This window comes from Heptranchias perlo, chromosome 11 (genome assembly GCF_035084215.1).
Source record: "Heptranchias perlo isolate sHepPer1 chromosome 11, sHepPer1.hap1, whole genome shotgun sequence".
Lineage (NCBI taxonomy): Eukaryota > Metazoa > Chordata > Chondrichthyes > Hexanchiformes > Hexanchidae > Heptranchias > Heptranchias perlo.
In genome coordinates, this window is record NC_090335.1 from 324,050 (window position 1) to 349,466 (window position 25,417).

General features: G+C 48.7%; 1 protein-coding gene across 1 annotated transcript in view; it reads left to right on the forward strand.

The window, feature by feature from the left end:
* The first annotated feature begins 9,541 nt into the window (after positions 1 to 9,541).
* Positions 9,542 to 25,417, forward strand: part of piga (phosphatidylinositol glycan anchor biosynthesis, class A) — a 29,242-nt gene continuing 13,366 nt past the window's right edge. The window contains exons 1-3 of the mRNA XM_067992419.1: positions 9,542 to 10,330; positions 13,030 to 13,162; positions 20,486 to 20,618. Of these exons, the coding sequence (XP_067848520.1) occupies positions 9,721 to 10,330; positions 13,030 to 13,162; positions 20,486 to 20,618 (876 nt within the window). The 5' untranslated portion in view covers positions 9,542 to 9,720. The remainder of the gene's footprint in view (positions 10,331 to 13,029; positions 13,163 to 20,485; positions 20,619 to 25,417) is intronic.

The following is a 25,417-nucleotide window of genomic DNA, read 5'->3' on the forward strand; positions in this document are numbered from 1 at the left end:
AGCTAAACAGCAGAAGCAACATGCTATAGTCATAGCTAAGCGATTCCATAACCAACGGATCAGATCAAAGCTCTGCAGTCCTGCCACATCCAGTCATGAACGATGATGGACAACTAAACAACTAACGGGAGGAGGAGGCTCTGAAAACTTCCCCATCCTCAATGATGGCAGAGTCCAGCACGTGAATGCAAAAGACAAGGTTGAAGCGTTTGCAACCATCTTCAGCCAGAAGTGCTGAGTGGATGATCCATCTCGGCCTCCTCCCGATATCCCCACCATCACAGAAGCCAGTCTTCAGCCATTTCGATTCACTCCACGTGATATCAAGAAATGGCTGAGTGCACTGGATACAGCAAAGGCTATGGGCCCCGACAACATCCCGGCTGTAGTGCTGAAGCCTTGTGCTCCAGAACTAGCTGCGCCTCTAGCCAAGCTGTTCCAGTACAGCTACAACACTGCCATCTACCCGATAATGTGGAAAATTGCCCAGGTATGTCCTGTCCACAAAAAGCAGGACAAATCCAATCCGGCCAATTACCGCCCCATCAGTCTACTCTCAATCATCAACAAAATGATGGAAGGTGTCGTCCACAGTGCTATCAAGCGGCACTTACTCACCAATAACCTGCTCACCGATGCTCAGTTTGGATTCCGCCAGGTCCATTCGGCTACAGACCCCATTACAGCCTTGGTCCAAACATGGACAAAAGAGCTGAATTCCAGAGGTGAGGTGAGAGTGACTGTCCTTGACATCAAGGCAGCATTTGACCGAGTGTGGCACCAAGGAGCCCTAGTAAAATTGAAATCAATGGGAATCAGGTGGAAAACTCTCCAGTGGCTGGAGTCATACCTCGCACAAAGGAAGATGGTAATGGTTGTTGGAGGCCAATCATCTCGGCCCCAGGACATTGCTGCAGGAGTTCCTCAGGGCAGTGTCCTTGGCCCAACCATCTTCAGCTGCTTCATCAATGACCTTCCCTCCATCATAAGGTCAGAAACGGGGATGTTTGCTGATGATTGCAGTGTTCAGTTCCTTTCGCAACCCCTCAGATAATGATTGTAAACAATTTTACAACACCAAGTTATAGTCCAGCAATTTTATTTTAAATTCACAAGCTTTCGGAGGCTTCCTCCTTCGTCAGGTAAATGTTCAGGAGCTCCTTGAAGCCTACGCATTTATACATCACAGAACAATACATGGTGTTTACAGACTGCCCCTGCAACTGCCCGTTGCCAAGGCAATCACCGTGTTCAGACAGAGAGGTGTCACCTGCAGAACCCCCAAATACACATTCAACAAAAAAACAAACAGGAAAAAAAAACAAAAAAAAAAACAAAAAAAAACAGAGAGAGGCAGAAACATCCGGAAGGCAGAGAAAGCCAGCAAATGACCCATTATATTAAAAACAGATAACATTTGTTCGCTGGTGGGGTAACGTGTAGCGTGACATGAACCCAAGATCCCGGTTGAGGCCGTCCTCATGGGTGCGGAACTTGGCTATCAATTTCTGCTCGACGATTTTGCGTTGTCGTGTGTCTCGAAGGCCGCCTTGGAGTACGCTTACCCGAAGGTCGGTGGATGAATGTCCATGACTGCTGAAGTGTTCCCCGACTGGGAGGGAACCCTCCTGTTTGGCGATTGTTGCGCGGTGTCCATTCATCCGTTGTCGCAGCGTCTGCATGGTCTCGCCAATGTACCATGCTCTGGGGCATCCTTTCCTGCAACGTATGAGGTAGACAACGTTGGCCGAGTCACAGGAGTATGAACCATGCACCTGGTGGGTGGTGTCCTCTCGTGTGATGGTGGTATCTGTGTCGATGATCTGGCATGTCTTGCAGAGGTTACCGTGGCAGGGTTGTGTGGTGTCGTGGACGCTGTTCTCTTGAAAGCTAGGTAATTTGCTGCGAACGATGGTCTGTTTGAGGTTGGGTGGCTGTTTAAAGGCGAGTAGTGGAGGTGTGGGGATGGCCATAGCGAGGTGTTTGTCCTCATTGATGACATGTTGAAGGCTGCGGAGAACATGGCGTAGTTTCTCCGCTCCGGGGAAGTACTGGACGACAAAGGGTACTCTGTTGGTTGCGTCCCGTGTTGGTCTCCTGAGGAGGTCTGTGCGATTTTTTGCTGTGGCCCGTCGGAACTGTCGATCGATGAGTCGAGCGTCATATCCCGTTCTTACTAGGGCGTCTTTCAGCGTCTGTAGGTGTCCATCGCGTTCCTCCTCGTCTGAGCAGACCCTGTGTATTCGCAGGGCCTGTCCATAGGGGATGGCCTCTTTGACGTGGTTAGGGTGGAAGCTGGAAAAGTGGAGCATCGTGAGGTTGTCCGTGGGCTTGCGGTAGAGTGAGGTGCTGAGGTGCCCGTCTTTGATGGAGATTCGTGTGTCCAAGAAAGAAACTGATTCTGAGGAGTAGTCCATGGTGAGCTTGATGGTGGGATGGAACTTGTTGATGTTATCGTGTAGTCTCTTTAGTGATTCCTTGCCGTGGGTCCATAGAAAGAAAATGTCGTCGATGTATCTGGTGTATAGTGTTGGTTGGAGGTCTTGTGCAGTGAAGAAGTCCTGCTCGAACTTGTGCATGAAAATGTTGGCGTATTGGGGTGCGAATTTGGTCCCCATGGCTGTTCCGTGTGTTTGGGTAAAGAACTGGTTATCGAAGGTGAAGACATTGTGATCCAGGATGAAGCGGATGAGTTGTAGGATGGCTTCCGGAGATTGGCTGTTGTTGGTGTTGAGTATTGATGCTGTCGCAGCGATGCCGTCATCGTGGGGGATACTGGTGTAGAGTGCCGAGACGTCCATCGTGGTGAGAAGTGTTCCTGGTTCAACTGGTCCGTGGGTACTGAGTTTTTGTAGGAAGTCTGTAGTGTCGCGACAGAAGCTGGGGGTTCCCTGTACGATGGGTTTCAGGATGCCCTCGATGTATCCAGAGAGGTTCTCACACAGGGTTCCGTTGCCTGATACGATGGGACGTCCGGGTGTGTTGGCTTTGTGTATCTTTGGGAGGCAGTAGAAGTCTCCCACGCGGGGATCACGTGGGATGAGAGTGCGTAGGATGCTTTGAAGGTCTGGATCGAAGGTCTTGATCAGTTTGTTGAGCTGGTGGGTGTGTTCTTTGGTCGGATCTGCGGGTAACCGTCTGTAGTGTTCCTGGTTGTCCAGTTGTCGGTATGCTTCTTTGCAATAGTCTGTTCTGTTCTGTATGACTATGGCTCCTCCTTTGTCCGCTGGTTTGATGACGATGTTGCGGTTGGTCTTGAGAGCGTTGATGGCGTTGCGTTGTGCTCGGGTGATATTCTGGACTGTCTTCTGAGTGCGGCTGATGAATCTGGCATTGACGCATTTCCTGACAGCTTGAGCATACATGTCCAGCTGAAGGCAGCGACCCTCCGGAGGAGTCCAGTTTGACTCTTTCCTCTTCGGTTGCTGTACCGCGGATCCCTCTGTCTGCTGTTCCGGATCGTCGATTGTCTCATTGGGTTCGCTGCTGAAATCTTGGGGTTCCGCACCCATGAGGACGGCCTCAACCGGGATCTTGGGTTCATGTCACGCTACACGTTACCCCACCAGCGAACAAATGTTATCTGTTTTTAATATAATGGGTCATTTGCTGGCTTTCTCTGCCTTCCGGATGTTTCTGCCTCTCTCTGTTTTTTTTTGTTTTTTTTTTTGTTTTTTTTTCCTGTTTGTTTTTTTGTTGAATGTGTATTTGGGGGTTCTGCAGGTGACACCTCTCTGTCTGAACACGGTGATTGCCTTGGCAACGGGCAGTTGCAGGGGCAGTCTGTAAACACCATGTATTGTTCTGTGATGTATAAATGCGTAGGCTTCAAGGAGCTCCTGAACATTTACCTGACGAAGGAGGAAGCCTCCGAAAGCTTGTGAATTTAAAATAAAATTGCTGGACTATAACTTGGTGTTGTAAAATTGTTTACAATTGTCAACCCCAGTCCATCACCGGCATCTCCACCTCAGATAATGAAGCAGTCCGTGCCCGCATGCAGCATGACCTGGACAACATCCAGGCTTGGGCTGATAAGTGGCAAGTAACATTCGCGCCAGATAAGTGCCAGGCAATGACCATCTCCAACAAGAGAGTGTCTAACCACCTCCCCTTGACATTCAACGGCATTACCGTCGCCGAATCCCCCACCATCAACATCCTGGGGGGTCACCATTGACCAGAAACTTAACTGGACCAGCCACATAAATACTGTGGCTACAAGAGCAGGTCAGAGGCTGGGTATTCTGCAGCGAGTGACTCACCTCCTGACTCCCCAAAGCTTTTCCACCATCTACAAGGCACAAGTCAGGAGTGTGATGGAATACTCTCCACTTGCCTGCATTTATTTCAATGCAAGAAGTCTGATGGGCAAGGCAGATGAACTCAGGGCATGGATGGGTACATGGGACTGGGATGTTATAGCTATTACTGAAACATGGCTAAGGGAGGGGCAGGACTGGCAGCTCAATGTTCCAGGGTACAGATGCTATAGGAAAGATAGAGCAGGAGGTAAGAGAGGAGGGGGAGTTGCGTTCTTGATTAGGGAGAACATCACGGCAGTAGTGAGAGGGGATATATCCGAGGGTTCGCCCACGGAGTCGATATGGGTAGAACTGAAAAATAAGAAGGGAGAGATCACGTTGATAGGATTGTACTACAGACTCCCAAATAGTCAATGGGAAATTGAGGAGCAAATATGTAAGGAGATTACAGACAGCTGCAAGAAAAATAGGGTGGTAATAGTAGGGGACTTTAACTTTCCCAACATTGACTGGGACAGCCATAGCATTAGGGGCTTGGATGGAGAGAAATTTGTTGAGTGTATTCAGGAGGAATTTCTCATTCAGTATGTGGATGGCCCGACTAGAGAGGGGGCAAAACTTGACCTCCTCTTGGGAAATAAGGAAGGGCAGGTGACAGAAGTGTTAGTGAGGGATCACTTTGGGACCAGTGATCATAATTCCATTAGTTTTAAGATAGCTATGGAGAAGGATAGGTCTGGCCCAAAAGTTAAAATTCTAAATTGGGGAAAGGCCAATTTTGATGGTATTAGACAGGAACTTTCAGAAGTTGATTGGGAGAGTCTGTTGGCAGGCAAAGGGACGTCTGGTAAGTGGGAGGCTTTCAAAAGTGTGTTAACCAGGGTTCAGGGTAAGCACATTCCTTATAAAGTGAAGGGCAAGGCTGGTAGAAGTAGGGAACCTTGGATGACTCGGGAGATTGAGGCACTAGTCAAAAAGAAGAAGGAGGCATATGACATGCATAGGCAGCTGGGATCAAGTGGATCCCTTGAAGAGTATAGAGATTGCCGGAGTAGAGTTAAGAGAGAAATCAGGAGGGCAAAAAGGGGATATGAGATTGCTTTGGCAGATCAGGCAAAGGTGAATCCAAAGAGCTTCTACAAATACATAAAGGGCAAAAGGGTAACTAGGGAGAGAGTAGGGCCTCTTAAGGATCAACAAGGTCATCTATGTGCGGAACCACAAGAGATGGGTGAGATCCTGAATGAATATTTCACATCGGTATTTACGGTTGAGAAAGGCATGGATGTTAGGGAACTTGGGGAAATAAATAGTGATGTCTTGAGGAGTGTACATATTACAGAGAGGGAGGTGCTGGAAGTCTTAACGCGCATCAAGGTAGATAAATCTCCGGGACCTGATGAAATGTATCCCAGGACGTTATGGGAGGTTAGGGAGGAAATTGCGGGTCCCCTAGCAGAGATATTTGAATCATCCACCGCTACAGGTGAGGTGCCTGAAGATTGGAGGGTAGCAAATGTTGTGCCTTTGTTTAAGAAGGGCGGCAGGGAAAAGCCTGGGAACTACAGACCAGTGAGCCTGACATCTGTAGTGGGTAAGTTGTTAGAGGGTATTCTGAGGGACAGGATCTACAGGCATTTGGAGAGGCAGGGACTAATTAGGAACAGTCAGCATGGTTTTGTGAGAGGAAAATCATGTCTCACGAATTTGATTGAGTTTTTTGAAGGGGTAACCAAGAAGATAGATGAGGGCTGTGCAGTAGACGTGGTCTACATGGACTTCAGCAAAGCATTTGACAAGGTACCGCATGGTAGGTTGTTACATAAGGTTAAATCTCATGGGATCCAAGGTGAGGTAGCCAATTGGATACAAAATTGGCTTGACGACAGAAGACAGAGGGTGGTTGTCGAGGGTTGTTTTTCAAACTGGATGCCTGTGTCCAGCGGTGTGCCTCAGGGATCGGTGCTGGGTCCGCTGTTATTTGTTATTTATATTAATGATTTGGATGAGAATTTAGGAGGCATGGTTAGTAAGTTTGCAGATGACACCAAGATTGGTGGCATTGTGGACAGTGAAGAAGGTTATCTAGGATTGCAACGGGATCTTGATAAATTGGGCCAGTGGGCCGATGAATGGCAGATGGAGTTTAATTTAGATAAATGTGAGGTGATGCATTTTGGTAGATCGAATCGGGCCAGGACCTACTCCGTTAATGGTAGGGCGTTGGGGAGAGTTATAGAACAAAGAGATCTAGGAGTACAGATTCATAGCTCCTTGAAAGTGGAGTCACAGGTGGATAGGGTGGTGAAGAAGGCATTCAGCATGCTTGGTTTCATTGGTCAGAACATTGAATGCAGGAGTTGGGATGTCTTGTTGAAGTTGTACAGGGCATTGGTGAGGCCACACTTGGAGTACTGTGTACAGTTCTGGTCACCCTATTATAGAAAGGATATTATTAAACTAGAAAGAGTGCAGAAAAGATTTACTAGGATGCTACCGGGACTTGATGGTTTGACTTACAGGGAGAGGTTAGACAGACTGGGACTTTATTCCCTGGAGAGTAGGAGGTTAAGGGGTGATCTTATAGAAGTCTATAAAATAATGAGGGGCATAGATAAGGTCGATAGTCAAAATCTTTTCCCAAAGGTAGGGGAGTCTATAACGAGGGGGCACAGATTTAAGGTGAGAGGGGAGAGATACAAAAGGATCCAGAGGGGCAATTTTTTCACTCAAAGGGTGGTGAGTGTCTGGAACGAGCTGCCAGAGGCAGTAGTAGAGGCGGGTACAATTTTGTCTTTTAAAAAGCATTTGGACAGTTACATGGGGAAGATGGGTATCGAGGGATATGGGCCAAGTGCAGGCAATTGGGACTCGCTTAGTGGTATAAACTGGGCGACATGGACATGTTGGGCCGAAGGGCCTGTTTCCATGTTGTAACTTCTATGATTCTATGAGTGCAGCTCCAACAACACTCAAGAAGCTCGACACCAACCAGGACAAAGCAGTCCGCTGGATTGGTACCCCATCCACCACCCTAAACATTCACGCCCTTCACCACCGGTGTACCGTGGCTGCAGTGTGTACCATCCACAGGATTCGCTGCAGCAACTCGCCAAGGCTTCTTCGATAGAACCTCCCAAACCCGCGACCTCTACCACCTAGAAGGACAAGGGCAGCAGGCACATGGGAACAACACCACCTGCACGTTCCCCTCCAAGTCACACACCATCCCGACTTGGAAATATATCGCCGTTCCTTCATCGTCCCTGGGTCAAAATCCTGGAACTCCCTACCTAACAGCACTGTGGGAGAACCTCTACCACACAGACTGCAGCGGTTCAAGGCAGCTCACCACCACCTTCTCAAGGGCAATTAGGGATGTGCAATAAATGCTGGCCTCGCCAGCGACGCCCACATCCCATGAACGAATTTTGAAAAATGGTTTAATTTGGAGAAGTGCCGTGTTATTTATCTGGGCAGGGCGAATGCTCAACATACATACACCCTTCAGGGTAAAGCATTAAAGCAGGTGGAGAAAGAGATCTGGGCATTCTAGTAGATAGATCTCTAAAGGTTCATGAGCAATGCCGTGAAGTGATAGCTGGAGCGAGTTGGGGTGTATTTATAGGACAATTGACTATAAGGCAAAGCTTACTATTTTGTCCTTGAACAAGACCTTGGTCAGGCCACAGTTGGAATACTGTGTTCAGCTTTGGCCTCCTCACATGGTGGGTGATATTGAGGCTTTGGAAAGGGTGTAGAGGAGGGCCACAAGATTAATTCCCAGCTTAAAGATCTTAGTTATCAAGGTAGGCCAAAAGAGCCGGGACTCTACACTTCAGAGAAGCGAAAGCTTAGGGTTGATCTGATTGAGGGTAATAAGATGTTGAAGGGAATAGATTGTGTTCGAGTTAACAGTTTGTTCCAATTAAATGTATTAGGGAGGACCAGGGGTCACAGTTTGAAGTTGTACAAGGCCAGGTCCAGGTTAGATGTCAGGAGGTGGTTCTTTTCCCAGAGAATAGTGGGCCTCTGGAACAGGCGGCCAGCTCATACGGTGGACGCCGATTGGCTGAATTCCTTCAAGCGAGAGCTGGATCTGTTTCTGGCTGGAGTGGTGATCACCTTTTGCAAAATGACAGTAATGTAATGCATAGAATTACCAGGGCCAGAGTGATCTCCTGGACTAGTGTCGATCACCTGGGGGGGGGGGGTCAGAGATCAGAGAGGAATTTCCCAGATTTTTCCCCCCCCAAATTGGCCTGGGTTTTTAATCTGGTTTTTGGTCTCTCCCAGGAAATCACCTGGTTTTGGGTGGGGTGGGGAGAGTATGTGTTGTGAAGGTATCACAGTTGTGTGGAGCAGGCTGGATGGACCACACAGTCTTTTCCTGTCCGTCATTGTTTATATGTAAGTCAGAGATGGACCATTTGAAGGTGCGCGAGGGGTGGAAATTAGAAGCAAAGTCCATGAATGTACCGGAAAAAGAGGTGAGGGAGAGGCCTGGAACAAAGAATGTTCCACGTATCCCACAAAAAGGCAGGTATAGCTGGGACCCCTACGGGTTCCCATAGCGACACCTTTTATTTGGAGGCCGTGAGTGGAGTTGAAGTTGTTGTTGACTGCAAGGCCAAGTTGACCAGACTTCTTCAGATCACTCCTCACACTGCCCCCCTCCACTGCTCACATTGCCCCCCACTCTGCTCACACTGCCCTTCCTCTCCTCACACTGATCCCCCTCCCACTCCGATCCCCCTCCATCCCCTCACACTAATCCCCCTTCCATCCCCACACTGATCCCCCTCCCTCCCCTCACACGGATACCCCTCCCCTATCCTCCTCCCCTCCCCTCAATCCCCCTCTCCTCCCCCCCCCGCACTGATCCCCCTCCCCGCACTGATCCCCCCCCCCCGCACTGATCCCCCCCCCCCCCCACTGATCCCCCCCCCCCCCCACTGATCCCCCCCCCACCCCGCACTGATCCCCCCCCCCCCCGCACTGATCCCCCCCCCCCCCCCCGCACTGATCCCCCCCCCCCCCCCCGCACTGATCCCCCCCCCCCCCCCCCGCACTGATCCCCCCCCCCCCCCCCCGCACTGATCCCCCCCCCCCCCCCCCCGCACTGATCCCCCCCCCCCCCCCCCGCACTGATCCCCCCCCCCCCCCCGCACTGATCCCCCCCCCCCCCCCCCGCACTGATCCCCCTCCCCCTCAGTTTCCGCCAGCGCCGCGCCTCCTCCCCGCTCCTTCCGGCCGGCCTCGCTCTGGCAGTGCCGGTTGAGCTGGGTTTGAATCGCGGGTGACGGTTGGAGGCCCGGAGATCCCCGCCCCTCTCCCCCTCTCCCCCTATCCAGGGCCCCGCGGCAGGCAGGCAGGCAGGCTGGCGGCCTCCCCCGCCCTCCCCGCTCCGGGCCCGGGCCCGGCGGCGGGGCGCGGCCGCAAGCACCGGGTGTGCATGGTGTCGGACTTCTTCTACCCCAACATGGGCGGGGTGGAGAGCCACATCTACCAGCTGTCGCAGTGCCTGATGGAGCGGGGCCACAAGGTGATCGTGCTGAGCCACGCGTACGGCGGGCGGCGCGGGGTGCGGTACCTGACTCACGGCCTCAAGGTCTACTACCTGCCGCTGCGGGTCATGTACAACCAGTCGACGGCCACCAGCCTCCTGCACAGCCTGCCGCTCGTGCGCTGCGTGCTGGTGCGCGAGCGCGTCAGCCTGGTGCACGCGCACAGCTCCTTCTCGGCCATGGCGCACGACGCGCTCTTCCACGCGCGCGCCCTGGGCCTCCACACCGTCTTCACCGACCACTCGCTCTTCGGCTTCGCCGACCTCAGCTCCGTGCTCACCAACAAGCTGCTCACCGTCTCCCTCTGCGACACCAACCACATCGTCTGCGTCTCCTACACCAGCAAGGAGAACACCGTGCTGCGGGCCGCGCTCAGCCCCGACATCGTCTCCGTCATCCCCAACGCCGTCGACCCCACCGACTTCGTGCCCGAGCCCGGCCGGGCCGACCCCCGCACCGTCACCGTGGTGGTGGTCAGCAGGCTGGTGTACAGGAAAGGTACCGGGGGCCCCTCCTCCTCCTCCTCCTCCTCCTCCTCCCACCTCTCGCCCGCTTCACCTGGGCTCACCGGGTCCGAACTCGCACCGACTCCCCGTCGCCCCGCTCCGGGAACACCTCCGTTTTAAAACTCTCATCCGTGGCTTCAGATCCCCCCTCCATGACCGTGACCTCCCTCCCTCCCCCCTCCCTCTGTGACCTCCTGCACTCCTGGGGTTGTGGTATTCTAAAACCTGAATGTGTGGCACAACTTTATCCACAGTAGTGTACAATCATAGAATGGTTGCAGCACAGAAGGAGGCTGTTCAGCCCATCAACCCCATGCCGGCTCTTTGTAAGAATGTTCCAGTAAGTCCCACTCCCCCGCTCTTTCCCCGTAGCCCTTCAAATATTTATCCAATTCCCTTTTGAAAGCCACATTAGAATCTGCCTCCACCGCCCTTTCAGACAGCGCATTCCAGATCATAACCACTCGCTGTGTAAAAAAGTTTTTCCTCATGTCGCCTTTGGTTCTTCTGCCAAACACTTAAACCTCTGTCCTCTGGTTCTCGATCCTTCCGCCAATGGGAACAGTTTCTCTTTATTTACTTTATCTAAACATTTCATGATTTTGAACTCTTCTATCAAATCTTCTCTTAACCTCCTCTGCTCTAAGGAGAACAACCCCAGCTTCTCCAGTCTATCCACGTAACTGAAGTCCCTCATCCCGCATCCCTGGAATCATTCTAGTAAATCTCTTCTGCACCCTCACTAAGGCCTTCACATCTTTCCTAAAGTGCGGTGCCCAGAATTGGACACAATACTCCAGTTTTGGCCGAACCAGTGTTTTATAAAGGTTCATCGTGACTTCCATACTTTTGTACTCTATGCCTCTATTTATAAAGCCCAAGATCCCGTATGCTTTTTTAACCGCCTTCTCAACTTGTCCTTCCACCTTCAAAGATTTGTGCACGTATACCCCCAAGTCTCTGTTCCTGCAACCCCTTTAGAATTGTACCATTTAGTTTATATTGCCTCTCCTCATTCTTTCGGCCAAAATGTATCACTTCGCACTTCTCTGTTAAATTTCATCCGCCATGTGTCTCCATTCCACTCCATCTGTAACCTCCAGCCTTACAACCCTCCGAAATCTCTGAGTTTCTCCAATTCTGGCCTCTTGAACATCCCCAAATTCCTTTGCCGCACCATTGGCGACTGTGCCTTCAGCTGCCTGTGTCTTAAGCTTTGGAATTCCCCCTCTAAACCTCTGCACCTCTACCCCACTCTCCTTTAAGGCACCCCTTAAAACCTACCTCTTTGACCAAGCTTTGTCACCTGTCCTAATAGCCCAGAAATTGCTGGAAAAATAATGGTGAGTTCAGGGTACCTGCCATTATTAGTGTGTAAAAAAACCCAGCGAGTTGTGGTGAGGAAGGGATGCTGTGAATCACCACAAATTGCTGGACATTGTGCACCGTTCAGCCGTTAGCCTCACAAAAACGGGAGCTCGTCGTTAACCTCCCCATGACGCTTGAGAAATTGTTGGATTTGTGCCACAAATATGAATGAGTCTTGTCGTAGACCTTTAAGGCTGGTATTTCATGGCGTAAGGACCCTGATAATGACATGATTTATGATCCTGTCATGAAACTCAACCTTGGAGGCCTAGAAAGGGAACGATTGAAACTGGAGTTTTACTCCTGCAGGTAGTAAATTGTTCCTAGAGGTATTTTAAATTTTTAAGAAACAATTTCTTACTTTTCTGTCTCTTAATCCAACCTTTCTTTCCCTCTTTATTTCTCTTTCTGTATCTAATTTGACTCTAATTCACCCTATTTCCTTCTCCGTTATTCTTCTGTTTCTTCCTCTATCCGTAAATTTAATTGGTTAAGTAGATAGACCCATTGGACCCGATGTTTAGGAGGTCCCAGATGCCCCATTGCCCGCGATGTTCGAACTTCCAGCAATTTGCGGTGCAAAAATATTATGATCTGAAGGGTGAGGAAAAAATCCAATTCAGGACGGTCGCTGTGAGACGCCCCACTCCAGCAAATTCAGGACGGTCGCTGTGAGACGCCCCACTCCAGCAAATTCAGGACGGTCGCTGTGAGACGCCCCACTCCAGCAAATTCAGGACGGTCGCTGTGAGACGCCCCACTCCAGCAAATTCAGGACGGTCGCTGTGAGACGCCCCACTCCAGCAAATTCAGGACGGTCGCTGTGAGACGCCCCACTCCATCAAATTCAGGACGGTCGCTGTGAGACGCCCCACTCCAGCAAATTCAGGACGGTCGCTGTGAGACGCCCCACTCCAGCAAATTCAGGACGGTCGCTGTGAGACGCCCCACTCCAGCAAATTCAGGGCCACTGTTTACTTTGGCTCTGTGTCAGTTTTTGTCTGATTATGCTCCTGCAAAGTGCATTGGGACATTTTACTATGTTAAAGGTGCTATATAAATGCAAGTTGAAATCACTCAGTTACTTCCTGCACTACTTGCTGTTCTTGTGTTTACAGAGTTAGTACTGATATCAAAAGGATTTTTTCTTTAATTTCTGTGGTGTATATGACATTTAAAAAAATAACAAAACATTCTGAATTTGCTGATTTGGGGAATCTTGAACATAACACCCTACTAATATGGCTAATATTCTTCTGGGTTTGTACTTAAGCCATTTTTTAAAATTAGTAATATTATTAATGTTTGTTCTTTCACATTTAGGAATTGATTTGCTTGCTGGTATAATTCCTGAATTGTGCCAGAAGTATCCAGATTTGCACTTTCTCATTGGCGGTGAGGGGCCTAAAAGAATTGTATTGGAGGAAGTCCGGGAAAAATACCAGCTTCATGACAGGTAGTGGGACATTTCCGTACTTCAGTTTTGTTGGGGAGAAACTGCAGTATTGTTGGACTCATTCCCAAAATGGTTTAACTACAGTATTTTGTTTGGAATTAGAATTCAAATTATACCCTTTGTATGGATACAACTGTAGATTTTGTAGGGGTGAGTGTGATGCATGTTTAGATTTTCAACATAATTTAAGTAGCATTGAAGGAAAAAGTAATAATGCTAAATACTTACCTGTAAATTACTTTTATTTAACATTCATATATACTTACAGGGCTACCCTTCGTTCTGTATGTCCTAGCTTACTGCATTGGAGCAGAATGCTCACCCTAGCATGCTTTGGTTTCGGCAGAATGAAAAGGATGGCTTGCAGGGCTCCACCAAGGAGCCAAGTAAATAATTATTTTGAAAATTAATATTTAAATAAAAATCATGGAGGTGTATAGGTTGGGAAATATTGGTCCATTTACTTCAGTAACTTTTAATTCCTAGTTTCTAATAGTTCACTTTTTAAAAAAAAATGTACCTTAAAGTAATTTGCCACCATACATTTGGTTACTGTTACATTTTAGTGCAAACAACAACTTGAAAAGGTGGGCCTAGAAATTCGACGTACTGCGCCCGTTTTACAGGCGTAAAATGGCTGCCTGAGAGTCCAATATGGCTCAATCTGCGCCAAAAGTGTACCACCTGCCATATTGAATCGTGTCCTCCATAGGCATCCAGGGCGTGTGCCGGAAGCATGTAAAAGGCTCATAATATTTATTAAGGGTCCGACGCTGCACCAGCCCCTGACCTGCCATGTGAAAAACTAGCTCAGTAAATCATGGTTCCAACAAGCAGCAAGGACCCTGCAGCAGTGCTATTTAAAGAGCTCAGCCACTCCATACAAATTAGTTGCTGGTTTGACCTTTTAGGATGCTGGTTTACTTTTGGGTATTTTTTGGCTTATTTTCTGCCTTTACAACTTGACTTCTGCTAACAAGTTTTTGCTAGTATGGGACTCCTTTTGCCTGTCTTCAAAATAGTGTTATTGTAAGTCTACATTTGGGGCTGGAGGATGAGGGGGAGCAGCAAGGAAGACAGGAGAGATCCGGGGCAGCTGGGAGAAGAGGGAGGAGGAGGGCACTGCGCGGGAGGCCATATCCACAGCGGGTCTTCAGGGAGCCAATTAATTGGGCTGCTTTGTCCTGGATGGTGTCGAGCTTCTTGAGTGTTGTTGGAGTTGCACTCATCCAGGCAAGTGGAGAGTATTCCATCACACTCCTGACTTGTGCCTTGTAGATGGTGGAAAGGCTTTGGGGAGTCAGGAGGTGAGTCACTCACCGCAGAACACGCAGCCTCTGACCTGCTCTTGTAGCCACAGTATTTATGTGGCTGGTCCAGTTAAGTTTCTGGTCAATGGTGACCTCCAGGATGTTGATGGTGGGGCATTTGGCGATGGTAATGCCGTTGAATGTCAAGGGGAGGTGGTTGGATTCTCGTTGGAGATGGTCATTGGCAGTTGTCTGGCGTGAATGTTACTTGCCACTTATCAGCCCAAGCCTGGATGTTGTCCAGGTCCTGCTGCATGTGGGCACGGACTGCTTCATTATCTGAGGGGTTGCGAATCGAACTGAACACTGTGCAATCATCAGCAAACATCCCCATTTCTGACCTTATGATGGAGGAAAGGTCATTGTTGAAGCAGCTGAAGATGGTTGGGCCTAGGACACTGCCCTGAGGAACTCTTGCAGCAATGTCCTGGGGCTGAGATGATGGCCTCCAACAACCACTACCATCTTCCTTTGTGCGAGGTATGACTCCAGCCACTGGAGAGTTTTCCCCCTGATTCCCATTGACTTCAATTTTACTAGGGCTCCTTGGTGCCACACTCGGTCAAATGCTGCCTTGATGTCAAGGGCAGTCACTCTCACCTCACCTCTGGAATTCAGCTCTTTTGTCCATGTTTGGACCAAGGCTGTAATGAGGTCTGGAGCCGAGTGGTCCTGGCGGAACCCAAACTGAGCATCGGTGAGCAGGTTATTGGTGAGTAAGTGCCGCTTGATAGCACTGTCGACGACACCTTCCATCACTTTGTTGATGATTGAGAGTAGACTGACGGGAGGTAACAAGAATAATTGCGAATTACCCTTGTTGCCTGTCTTGTGGGCTTGTTAACCAATCCAAGTGCTCCTACAAAGTGTTTCACCAGAGACTACAGCTTTGGGGGTGGAGGCTGCTGAGCTTCCATTGACAACACTGTAGTTGGCTGTTGAGAGACATCGAGCAGCTCTGGGCCTTGAGGTCCTGGCTACAGACTTCAGCATCTCGGCCGGGCAGTATGGCCTGGCTGGCTGTGTGGCACTCGAGCACTGGCAGAGTGAGTGGACCAGGCATCTCTGTCATCTTGAGAGGACAGCAGGTGCCTCTCCCATGGACCCAAGGCCACTCTCCTCGGACTGTGCCTTAACACTCCTACTGCTCTGCACGAGAACAGAGTGCAGGAGTGAGGTGACGCTCTGGAAACCTCTGTCAACACTGGCCCCAGAGCCAAGGTGGCAGCTGCCTGAGCTTCCATGGCACAATCTGACTAGCAGGTTGCCCGCTGCACCTTGTATTTCCCGTTGTCTGCCCATCAGCCTCCGTCTGTAGTCTGGGTCCTGGAGGTCAGTTTCTGAGTCCTCTACAGCAGTGCTGGTTTGTGATCTCACCCTCCGGCGAATTGGCACCTATGGTGTCCATCCCCTACCCTGGCTCCTGCCCACTTGTGCCCAATGATTCGCTATGTGAAGACCCATCCCCCACCAAAGTGCGTGTGGTTCCAGTCTCTGAGCTGGTGCTTGTGGGGGTCAGATCGAGTGACGGTGCATCTTCGGGAAGGCTGGTCTCCTCTTCCTCAAGTGGCAAAGAGAGAGAAACGGCAGGTGAAAGCATCTACCGTTTGTCCTGCAGAATGTGAGATAGAAGTAAGATGGGAAAAGAGGATAAGGTGTGAAGAAACCCTGCGCAACGTCTCCTCCAGCGCTGCCGGTCACCACGGCATTTGACTCCCCCCCCCCCCCCCCGCCCGTGATGCCCAGCACATTATCTTCAAGGAGGGAGGGGGTGGCAGGCGGGCTCGGCCTCCTGGTGTCAACCTCCTGCTGCATGCGCCATTGCTTATTGCCTTTGTTACCTCTAGACTTGACTATTCCAATGCTTTCCTGGTTGGCTTCCCATCTTCCACCCTCCATAAACTTGAGCTCATTCAAAACTCTGCTGCCCATATGCTAACTCGCGCCGAGTCCCGTTCACCCATCACCCCTTTGCTCGTTGACCTACATTGGCTCCCGGTCCGGGAATGCCTTGATTTTAAAATTCTCATCCTTGTTTTCAAATCCCTCCATGGCCTCACCCCTCCTTATCTCTGTAATCTCCTCCAGCCCTACAACCCTCTGAGATCTCTGTGCACCTCCAATTCTTGCCTCTTGTGCATCCCTGATTTTAATCACTTCATCATTGGTGGCTGTGCCTGCAGCTGCCTAGGCCCTAAGCTCTGGAATTCCCTCCCTAAACCCCTCTACTTCTCTCTCCTCCTTTAAGACGCTCCTTAAAACCTATCTCTTTGACCAAGCTTTTGGTCATCTGTTGTAATATCACCTTATGTGGCTCGGTGTCAAATTTTGTTTGATGATTGGCTCCTGTGAAGCGCCTTGGGATGTTTTACTACATTAAAAGCACTATTTAAATGCAAGTTTTTGTTGTGCGCAACCACCTCCTGCAAGGAAGAAGGGAATGTGTTAGTAACAGCGTTGTGAGGTGTGGAGAATGTGCCTGTTATGGTTGAATAGTTCACGTGGGAAAAATATGAAGAATGGGTTAAAATAGTGGTGAGAGTAGCAGGTGCAGAATGTGTGAGTATAAGGAGGAGGTGGAGGAGTGAAGTGTGGTGCAGTGATTGTAGGAGGGAGCGGGGGGAGGGGAGTATTGCGAATAGAGGCTTCAGATGTGAGGAGAGAGTAAATGATGAGAGATAATGTTCTCACTTTAACAACTCTAGTGAGAACGTTGAACGTTTTCCTGCATTATTGTCATGTCCTGAGAGCTGAGCTCCTGGCATTAACCTCCTCTGACTTCTTCCCACTGGTGGTGCAGTTGTTGCCTGGAGGGCTTCCTACCTCCCAGGGGGAACGGGATCTCCCTCCACCTGGCCCAGGGCCTCCAAAGCGGCATCAGAGAAGCTGGGGAGAATCTCTCCTTTAAGAGGTGCTGGCTGCCTTTAAATGGCATTTGAGAAGCTCGATTTCCCGCTCCCCAAATAAGTGCACAGCAAATGAATAGCGTGGATAGTGCTGGCTGTGCTCCTGACTCATTATGAAGAGTGTGGATAGTGCTGGCTGTGCTCCTGACTCATTATGAATAGTGTGGATAGTGCTGGCTGTGCTCCTGACTCATTATGAAGAGCGTGGATAGTGCTGGCTGTGCTCCTGACTCATTATGAAGAGCTGGCAGCACCAATTTCACATGGTTCCTGCACCCAATTTTCAGGCATTTTTAAAAATTATTCGTTCACGGGATGTGGGCGTCGCTGGCAAGGCCGGCATTTATTGCCCATCCCTAATTGCCCTCGAGAAGGTGGTGGTGAGCCGCCTTCTTGAACCGCTGCAGTCCGTGTGGTGACGGTTCTCCCACAGTGCTGTTAGGAAGGGAGTTCCAGGATTTTGACCCAGCGACAATGAAGGAACGGCGATATATTTCCAAGTCGGGATGGTGTGTGACTTGGAGGGGAACGTGCAGGTGGTGTTGTTCCCATGTGCCTGCTGCTCTTGTCCTTCTAGGTGGTAGAGGTCGCGGGTTTGGGAGGTGCTGTCGAAGAAGCCTTGGCGAGTTGCTGCAGTGCATCCTGTGGATGGTACACACTGCAGCCACAGTGCGCCGGTGGTGAAGGGAGTGAATGATTAGGGTGGTGGATGGGGTGCCAATCAAGCGGGCTGCTTTATCTTGGATGGTGTCGAGCTTCTTGAGTGTTGTTGGAGCTGCACTCATCCAGGCAAGTGGAGAGTATTCTATCACACTCCTGACTTGTGCCTTGTAGATGGTGGAAAGGCTTTGGGGAGTCAGGAGGTGAGTCACTCGCCGCAGAATACCCAGCCTCTGACCTACTCTCGTAGCCACAGTATTTATATGGCTGGTCCAGTTAAGTTTCTGGTCAATGGTGACCCCCAGGATGTTGATGGTGGGGGATTCGGCGACGGTAATGCCGTTGAATGTCAAGGGGAGGTGGTTAGACTCTCTCTTGTTGGAGATGGTCATTGCCTGGCACTTGTCTGGCGCGAATGTTACTTGCCACTTATCAGCCCAAGCCTGGATGTTGTCCAGGTCTTGCTTCATGCGGGCACGGACTGCTTCATTATCTGAGGGGTTGCGAATGGAACTGAACTGTGCAGTCATCAGCGAACATGACTCATGACTGGAGGGAAGGTCATGGCAACTCGCCATGACTGAATTTCTAGACCCTGATGTCCTGAAGAGGGGTGTCACTTTGTAATTTTTATCAGAAAATTGTGTTTGCTTTAAAAATAGTTTAATAGTACATTTGTGTTAAAGGAGCACCGTTGACCTGTAAAGTTGTTAGAAAAGGTTTTTCCTTTACTAGATAAACATGTGACTCAATAATGTGCTTTGTATTGAAATTTCACGATTCATAGCACATAAATTTTATTGTGATGCATGGTCTGTAAAAGATACTAATTAAGAAGTGACAGTTCAGAGAGAACAGAAGACACATGGGTAATCAGCTTTCTTTCAATAACCCTCTCTTGCACTGCCTGCTGTTCCCCTACAATGAATTATCTAGCCTGATACTTCAGTACTGAGGGAGTGTTGCACTGTTGAAGGTGGCGTCTTTCAGAGGAGACGTTAAACCGAGGCCCTGTCTGCCCCCTCAGGTGGACGTAAAAGGTCCCACGACACTATTCAAAGAAGAGCAGTGGTGTCCTCAGCCAACATTACGAAAACAGATTATCTGGTCATTATCGTGTTGCTGCTTATACACTTCAAAAGTACTCCATTGGCTGTAAAGTGTTTTGGAACATTGTGAAAGGTGCTACATATGCAAGTTTTTTTTATATTTCAAAATATACTTTATAAAATTTAAAGATATGGTTCACAGTAAAAAGACACAATTTCAAGCAATATATTTTGAACCAATACAATGCAGATTGTACAAACTATGATCTAATTTTTACAATTCAAAACACGGTACATATCTTCTAATACATTCTGTACAATACAAGGTGGGGTGGCCTTTCCCATAGAGCCATTGCGTAGGCCGCACCTCGCTTCAGTGCGTCCCACAGCACCTGTCCCAGGTAGAGAAGTTACTGAAGAGGAACCCCTTCGACTATAAGTTCGTCAGACAGCGGTCGACACGGAACGTTCCGAGAGTCCTGCAGGGAAATGGAGGGTGGACCCGATTGGGCAGTTCCACGACTAGATGGTCGATGCCATTTGGCAGAACGTCTCGTCGCCAGAACTGACCAACAGGCACCAGGATGTAGTCTGGATGGTGGTGAGAAGGGCCCGCCCAGTGCTGTCCTCCCAACACACATGGAATCTCAGTGCCACTGTGAGCTGCCCTCGAGGCTGCAGCGGGGAGGAACGTTCTGTGTCCACCACTGTCTGACGAACTTGTAGTCGAAGGGGTTCCTCTTCAGTAGCTTCTCTACCTGGGACAGGTGGTGGGGGACAGTCCAGCTGGACGGGACGTCCTGCGTCTGCTCGGCCAGCTATATGTGCGAGTTCTTTAATCGAGGCTGGTAAGCCTCACTGAACTGTGAGTCACCTGTGATCAGGCTTCTCAATGTCCCTTTCCCCCCTGCTCATTTTTGTAAACTCGTTTCATACTTAAGTGATTACAGGATAATTTGGCAATATTTAGTCAAAGCTTGTGGCTGAGTGACACTTGATTATGTTAGATAGGTAATTAAGAATTGAATTTTAAGTGCTTTATTGCTGTATGTTATTGTGATTGATTGCCTGTCTATTTCCTGTTATTAAATAAATAGCTTATTTAAAAAGGAGTGCCTAATAAAAGGTTAGCTGTTGTTGGTTATTCAACAGCAAGGATATTGTTTATCTTTTATTTTAAATAAAAATCTAACAAACTGTTAATAACATGCCCAGTAAATCTTATCCTGCTGCAGAACTTACATCCCCAAAACCTGTTTAAAAGTTAAACACCAAATTGCTCCATATTTAGTGCAATCACTGATAGTAAAACAGTATGTGTTGCCAGTTAAATATAAGAATATATGTATCTTTGTTTTTAGCTATTTTGTAAGATGCTGCTCATATTTTTTCTTACAGAGTACGCCTTCTGGGTGCACTTGAGCACAAAGATGTGAGAAATGTTTTGGTGCAGGGTCACATTTTCCTCAACACTTCTCTGACGGAAGCCTTTTGTATGGCAATAGTTGAAGGAGCAAGTTGTGGTCTCCAGGTAAAGCATTTCCAAAATGTCCTGTTCCATGGTATGGAGGCTCTAAGTCAGTTATTATCACATCTGGTGCATCTGTCAACCAGTGGGGTTCACGTTATTACTCATTTGAAGATAATCTTCCTAATCAAAGCCCCCTATTCTTCATTAAAAACAGATTAAACTTAGTTTTATTTTTCCAAGAGAAAGAAAATCTATAACAGGGAGTGCTAATGTACCCTAAGGAACTTAATTAACATTGGGCCAGAATTTTCTGTAGCTATTAGTTAGACGTGCCCTAGCCCGTTAAATTTCCATGAGCTTTTGCACGGCAACTTGCTGTAAGTAGGAGATGAAAATGGCACAGTAGGCACCTGGGACCTGTGTGAACGGGGCAAGCAACTGGGTATCTCCTTAACCAATCAGATTGAAGGATTGTGAAATGAACAGCGCAGAGTCTGAATCAGAATGCCTAAGTTAGAATAGTGAATTCAATGTCAAATCAGATACAGTAAGCGAAATAGCGAGGGAAAAGGATTGGATAAAGAGACAAAGAAAAAGTTTTTTAAAAAATGTAATTTAAATTAAATTTATAAATCTCCAACAACAATTAAAAGCTGAAGGAATGAGACTTGTGATAGTTAATTTTCAGTGCCAGAGAGATTGTTTGGCGGTAGTTAAGAGTACTCAGACTGAAATGGACAAGCCTTAACTTTCTGTGGCGAGTTTAGCTCGAATCTACAGTGCCAATACAGCAACTTCACGCAGTTCGATGCATTTCAATGGTGAGTCAGACAGCGAAATGCCACTTTCACAAAGCTAATGGCGGAACGGCGCATCTTGGACAGCAACTTCCGGATTTTTGCGTTTAACCGCACGCACGTCGGCTCTCGCCTGAAGTTGCTGTGCGATTTGTATGTAAATAACCCTGAGCGCCATTTGCCTCACTGTTATTTTGACAGGAAAATCTGGGCCGTTTAAATTTACATGTACATCATTGAAATTACTAAATTGCTTAAGATCATATGTGTAAAAGTTTTTGAACACTAGAAACCTGTTTGTCTTTTTGGGTACAGTAAGCTTACAGTATGAACTTAACATCAAACCTCAAGTATTCTAATGACAATTCTTCTTTGTAAGTGAGTACCTATTTTCTCTTTCCTTCCCATGTCATACACTGCACATGCAGCCAGTAGAGTGGGCAAATGTCCACCTTCTTCCAGGCAGCTACCAATTTCAATTTGTAACTAGGTGCCAGAAAAGGTGTGTGAGCTACCTAGAACATCAATTTTTTTCATTTACATTACAACAGTGACTGCACTTCAAAACATACTTCATTGGTTGTAAAGCGCTTTGGGACGTCCTGAGGTCATGAAAGAGGTAATAGAAATACAATTTCTTTTTTTGTCCCTCTTTGTGGGAAGGCACCTCGTTTTTTATTTATCACTCTTCGAGATGTGGGTGTCACTGGCAAGACATTGCCCATCCCTAGTTGCACCTTGAAAGGTGGTCGGCCTTCTTCTTGAAACACTGCAGCCTGTGTGGTGAAGGTACTTTCAACACTGTTAGGTAAGGAGTTCCAGGAATTTGACCCAGCAACAATGAAGGAACGATGATACATGTCCAAGACAGGATGGTGTTTGCATTGGAGGTGATAATGTTCCCATGCAATTGCTTCCCTTGTGCTTCTGGGTGATGGAGGTCATGGGTTTGGGAGGTGCTGCCGAAGACGTCATGGCGAGTTGCTGTAGTGCATCTTGTAGATAGTATAGACTGTAGCCATGGTACGATGGTGGTGGAGGGACCGGAAGTTTAAGCTATTGGACAAGGTGCCAATCAAGCGGACTGCTCTGTCCTGAACGGTGTCGAGCTTCTTGTATTGTTGCAGCTGCACCAATCCAGGCAAGTAAAGAGTATTCCATCGCACTCCTGACTTGTGTGCTGTAATTGTCGAGAGGCTTTGGGGTGTCGGGGGGAAGCCACTCGCTGCAAAATACCCAGCCTTTGACTTGCTCTAGTAGCCACAGCGTTTATGTGCTAGTCTAATTAAGGCCCTAATCCATGGTGACCCCCAGTATGTTGATGGTGGGGGACTCAGCGATGGTAGTGCCATTGAATATCAAAGAGGGGTGGTTAGGCTCTCTTATTGGAGGTGGTCATTGTCTGGCGCATATGTTACTTGCTACTTATTAGCCCAAGCCCAGATGTTGTCTTGATCTTGCTGTGTGTAGGCAAGGACTGCTTCATTGTTCAGCTCCAATCATCCACGAACATTCTCACTTCTGACTTATGATGGAGGGAAGGTCATTGATGAAGCAGCTGAAGATAGCTGGGCCTAGGACATTGCCCTGAGAAACTCCTGCAGCGATGTCCTGGGGCTGAGATGATTGGCCTCCAACAACCGCAACCATCTTCCTTTGTGCTAGGAACTCCACTGACTGGAGAGTTTTCCCTCTGATCCCCATTAATTGGCCAGGTTGGATTTGTCCTGCTTTTTGTGGACAGGACATACCTGGGAAATTCCAATATTGTCGGATAGATGTCAGTGTTGTAGCTGTATTGGATCAGCTTAGCTAGGAGCGCGGCTGGTTAAGCACAGGTATTCAGCACTACAGTTAGCATGTTGTTGGGACTTGTAGCCTTTGCTGTGTCCAATGTACTCAGCCGTTCTTGAGATCTCGTGGAGTGAATCGAATTGGCTGAAGACTGGAATCTGATGGTGGGACCTCGGGAGGAGGTTGAGATAGATCATCCACTCGGCACTTCTGACTGAAGATGGTTGTGAACACTTCAGCCTTGTCTTTTGCTCTCCTGATGTGGAGATGCCGGTGATGGACTGGGGTGGACAAATGTAAGGAATCTTACAACACCAGGTTATAGTCCAACAAATTTATTTTAAAATCACAAGCTTTCGGAGATTATCTCCTTCGTCAGATGAATGAATGAAAAGGTTCTCAAATCGCATATCTTATACGATGTTGGGACAGCATCACACCAATCAAAAGGTGTCGTTGTTATTCAAACAGGCCAGTCACGGAGAACAGCACGTCCCAGTACACTCGATATACATTGTGTCTTTTACACAGGCAGGCAGAAAGAAACTCAAAATGGCAGAGAGAGAGAGAGAGAATTTTAAAAAACATATACATTTTTTCCCCCTTTTTGCTGGTGGGGTTACGTGTAGCGTGACATGAACCCAAGATCCCGGTTGAGGCCGTCCTCATGGGTGCGGAACTTGGCTATCAACTTCTGCTCGACGATTTTGCGTTGTCGTGTGTCTCGAAGGCCGCCTTGGAGAACGCTTACCCGAAGATCGGTGGCTGAATGTCCTTGACTGCTAAAGTGTTCCCCGACTGGGAGGGAACCCTCCTGTTTGGCGATTGTTGCGCGGTGTCCGTTCATCCGTTGTCGCAGCGTCTGCATGGTCTCGCCAATGTACCATGCTCCGGGGCATCCTTTCCTGCAACGTATGAGGTAAACAACGTTGGCCGAGTCACAGGAGTATGAACCATGTACCTGGTGGGTGGTGTCCTCTCGTGTGATGGTGGTATCCGTGTCGATGATCTGGCAAGTCTTGCAGAGGTTGCCGTGGCAGGGTTGTGTGGTGTCGTGGACGCTGTTCTCCTGAAAACTGGGTAATTTGCTGCGAACGATGGTCTGTTTGAGGTTGGGTGGCTGTTTAAAGGCGAGCAGTGGAGGCGTGGGGATGGCCTTAGCGAGGTGTTCGTCGTCATCGATGACATGTTGAAGGCTGCGGAGAACATGGTGTAGTTTCTCCGCTCCAGGGAAGTACTGGACGGCGAAGGGTACTCTGTTGGTTGCGTCCCGTGTTTGTCTTCTGAGGAGGTCTATGTGATTCTTCGCTGTGGCCCGTCGGAACTGTCGATCGACAAGTCGAGCGTCATATCCCGTTCTTACGAGGGCGTCTTTCAGCGTCTGTAGGTGTCCATCGCGTTCCTCCTCGTCTGAGCAGATCCTGTGTATTCGTAGGGCCTGTCCATAGGGGATGGCCTCTTTGACGTGGTTGGGGTGGAAGCTGGAAAAGTGGAGCATCGTGAGGTTGTCCGTGGGCTTGCGGTAGAGTGAGGTGCTGAGGTGCCCGTCTTCCGCACCCATGAGGACGGCCTCAACCGGGATCTTGGGTTCATGTCACGCTACACGTAACCCCACCAGCAAAAAGGGGGAAAAAATGTATATGTTTTTTAAAATTCTCTCTCTCTCTCTCTCTCTGCCATTTTGAGTTTCTTTCTGCCTGCCTGTGTAAAAGACACAATGTATATCGAGTGTACTGGGACGTGCTGTTCTCCGTGACTGGCCTGTTTGAATAACAACGACACCTTTTGATTGGTGTGATGCTGTCCCAACATCGTATAAGATATGCGATTTGAGAACCTTTTCATTCATTCATCTGACGAAGGAGATAATCTCCGAAAGCTTGTGATTTTAAAATAAATTTGTTGGACTATAACCTGGTGTTGTAAGATTCCTTACTTTTGCTCTCCTGTACTGGGCTCTGCCGTAACTGAGGATGGGGATGTTCATGGAGCCTCCTCCTCCCCCTTTAGTTGCTCAATTATCCACCACCATTTAAGACTGGATGTGGCAGGACTGCGGAGCTTAGACCTGATCCATTGGTTGTGGGATCGCTTAGTTCTGTCCATAGCATAGTACTTTTGCAGCTTAGCATGCATCACCCTGGTGCTGCTCCCAGCATGCATCACCACACTCATTAAACCAGGGTTGGTTACCAGGCTTGATGGTGATGGAGGAGTGAGGTAGATGCGGGGCTATGAGATTACTAATTGTGGCGAAATACAATTCTG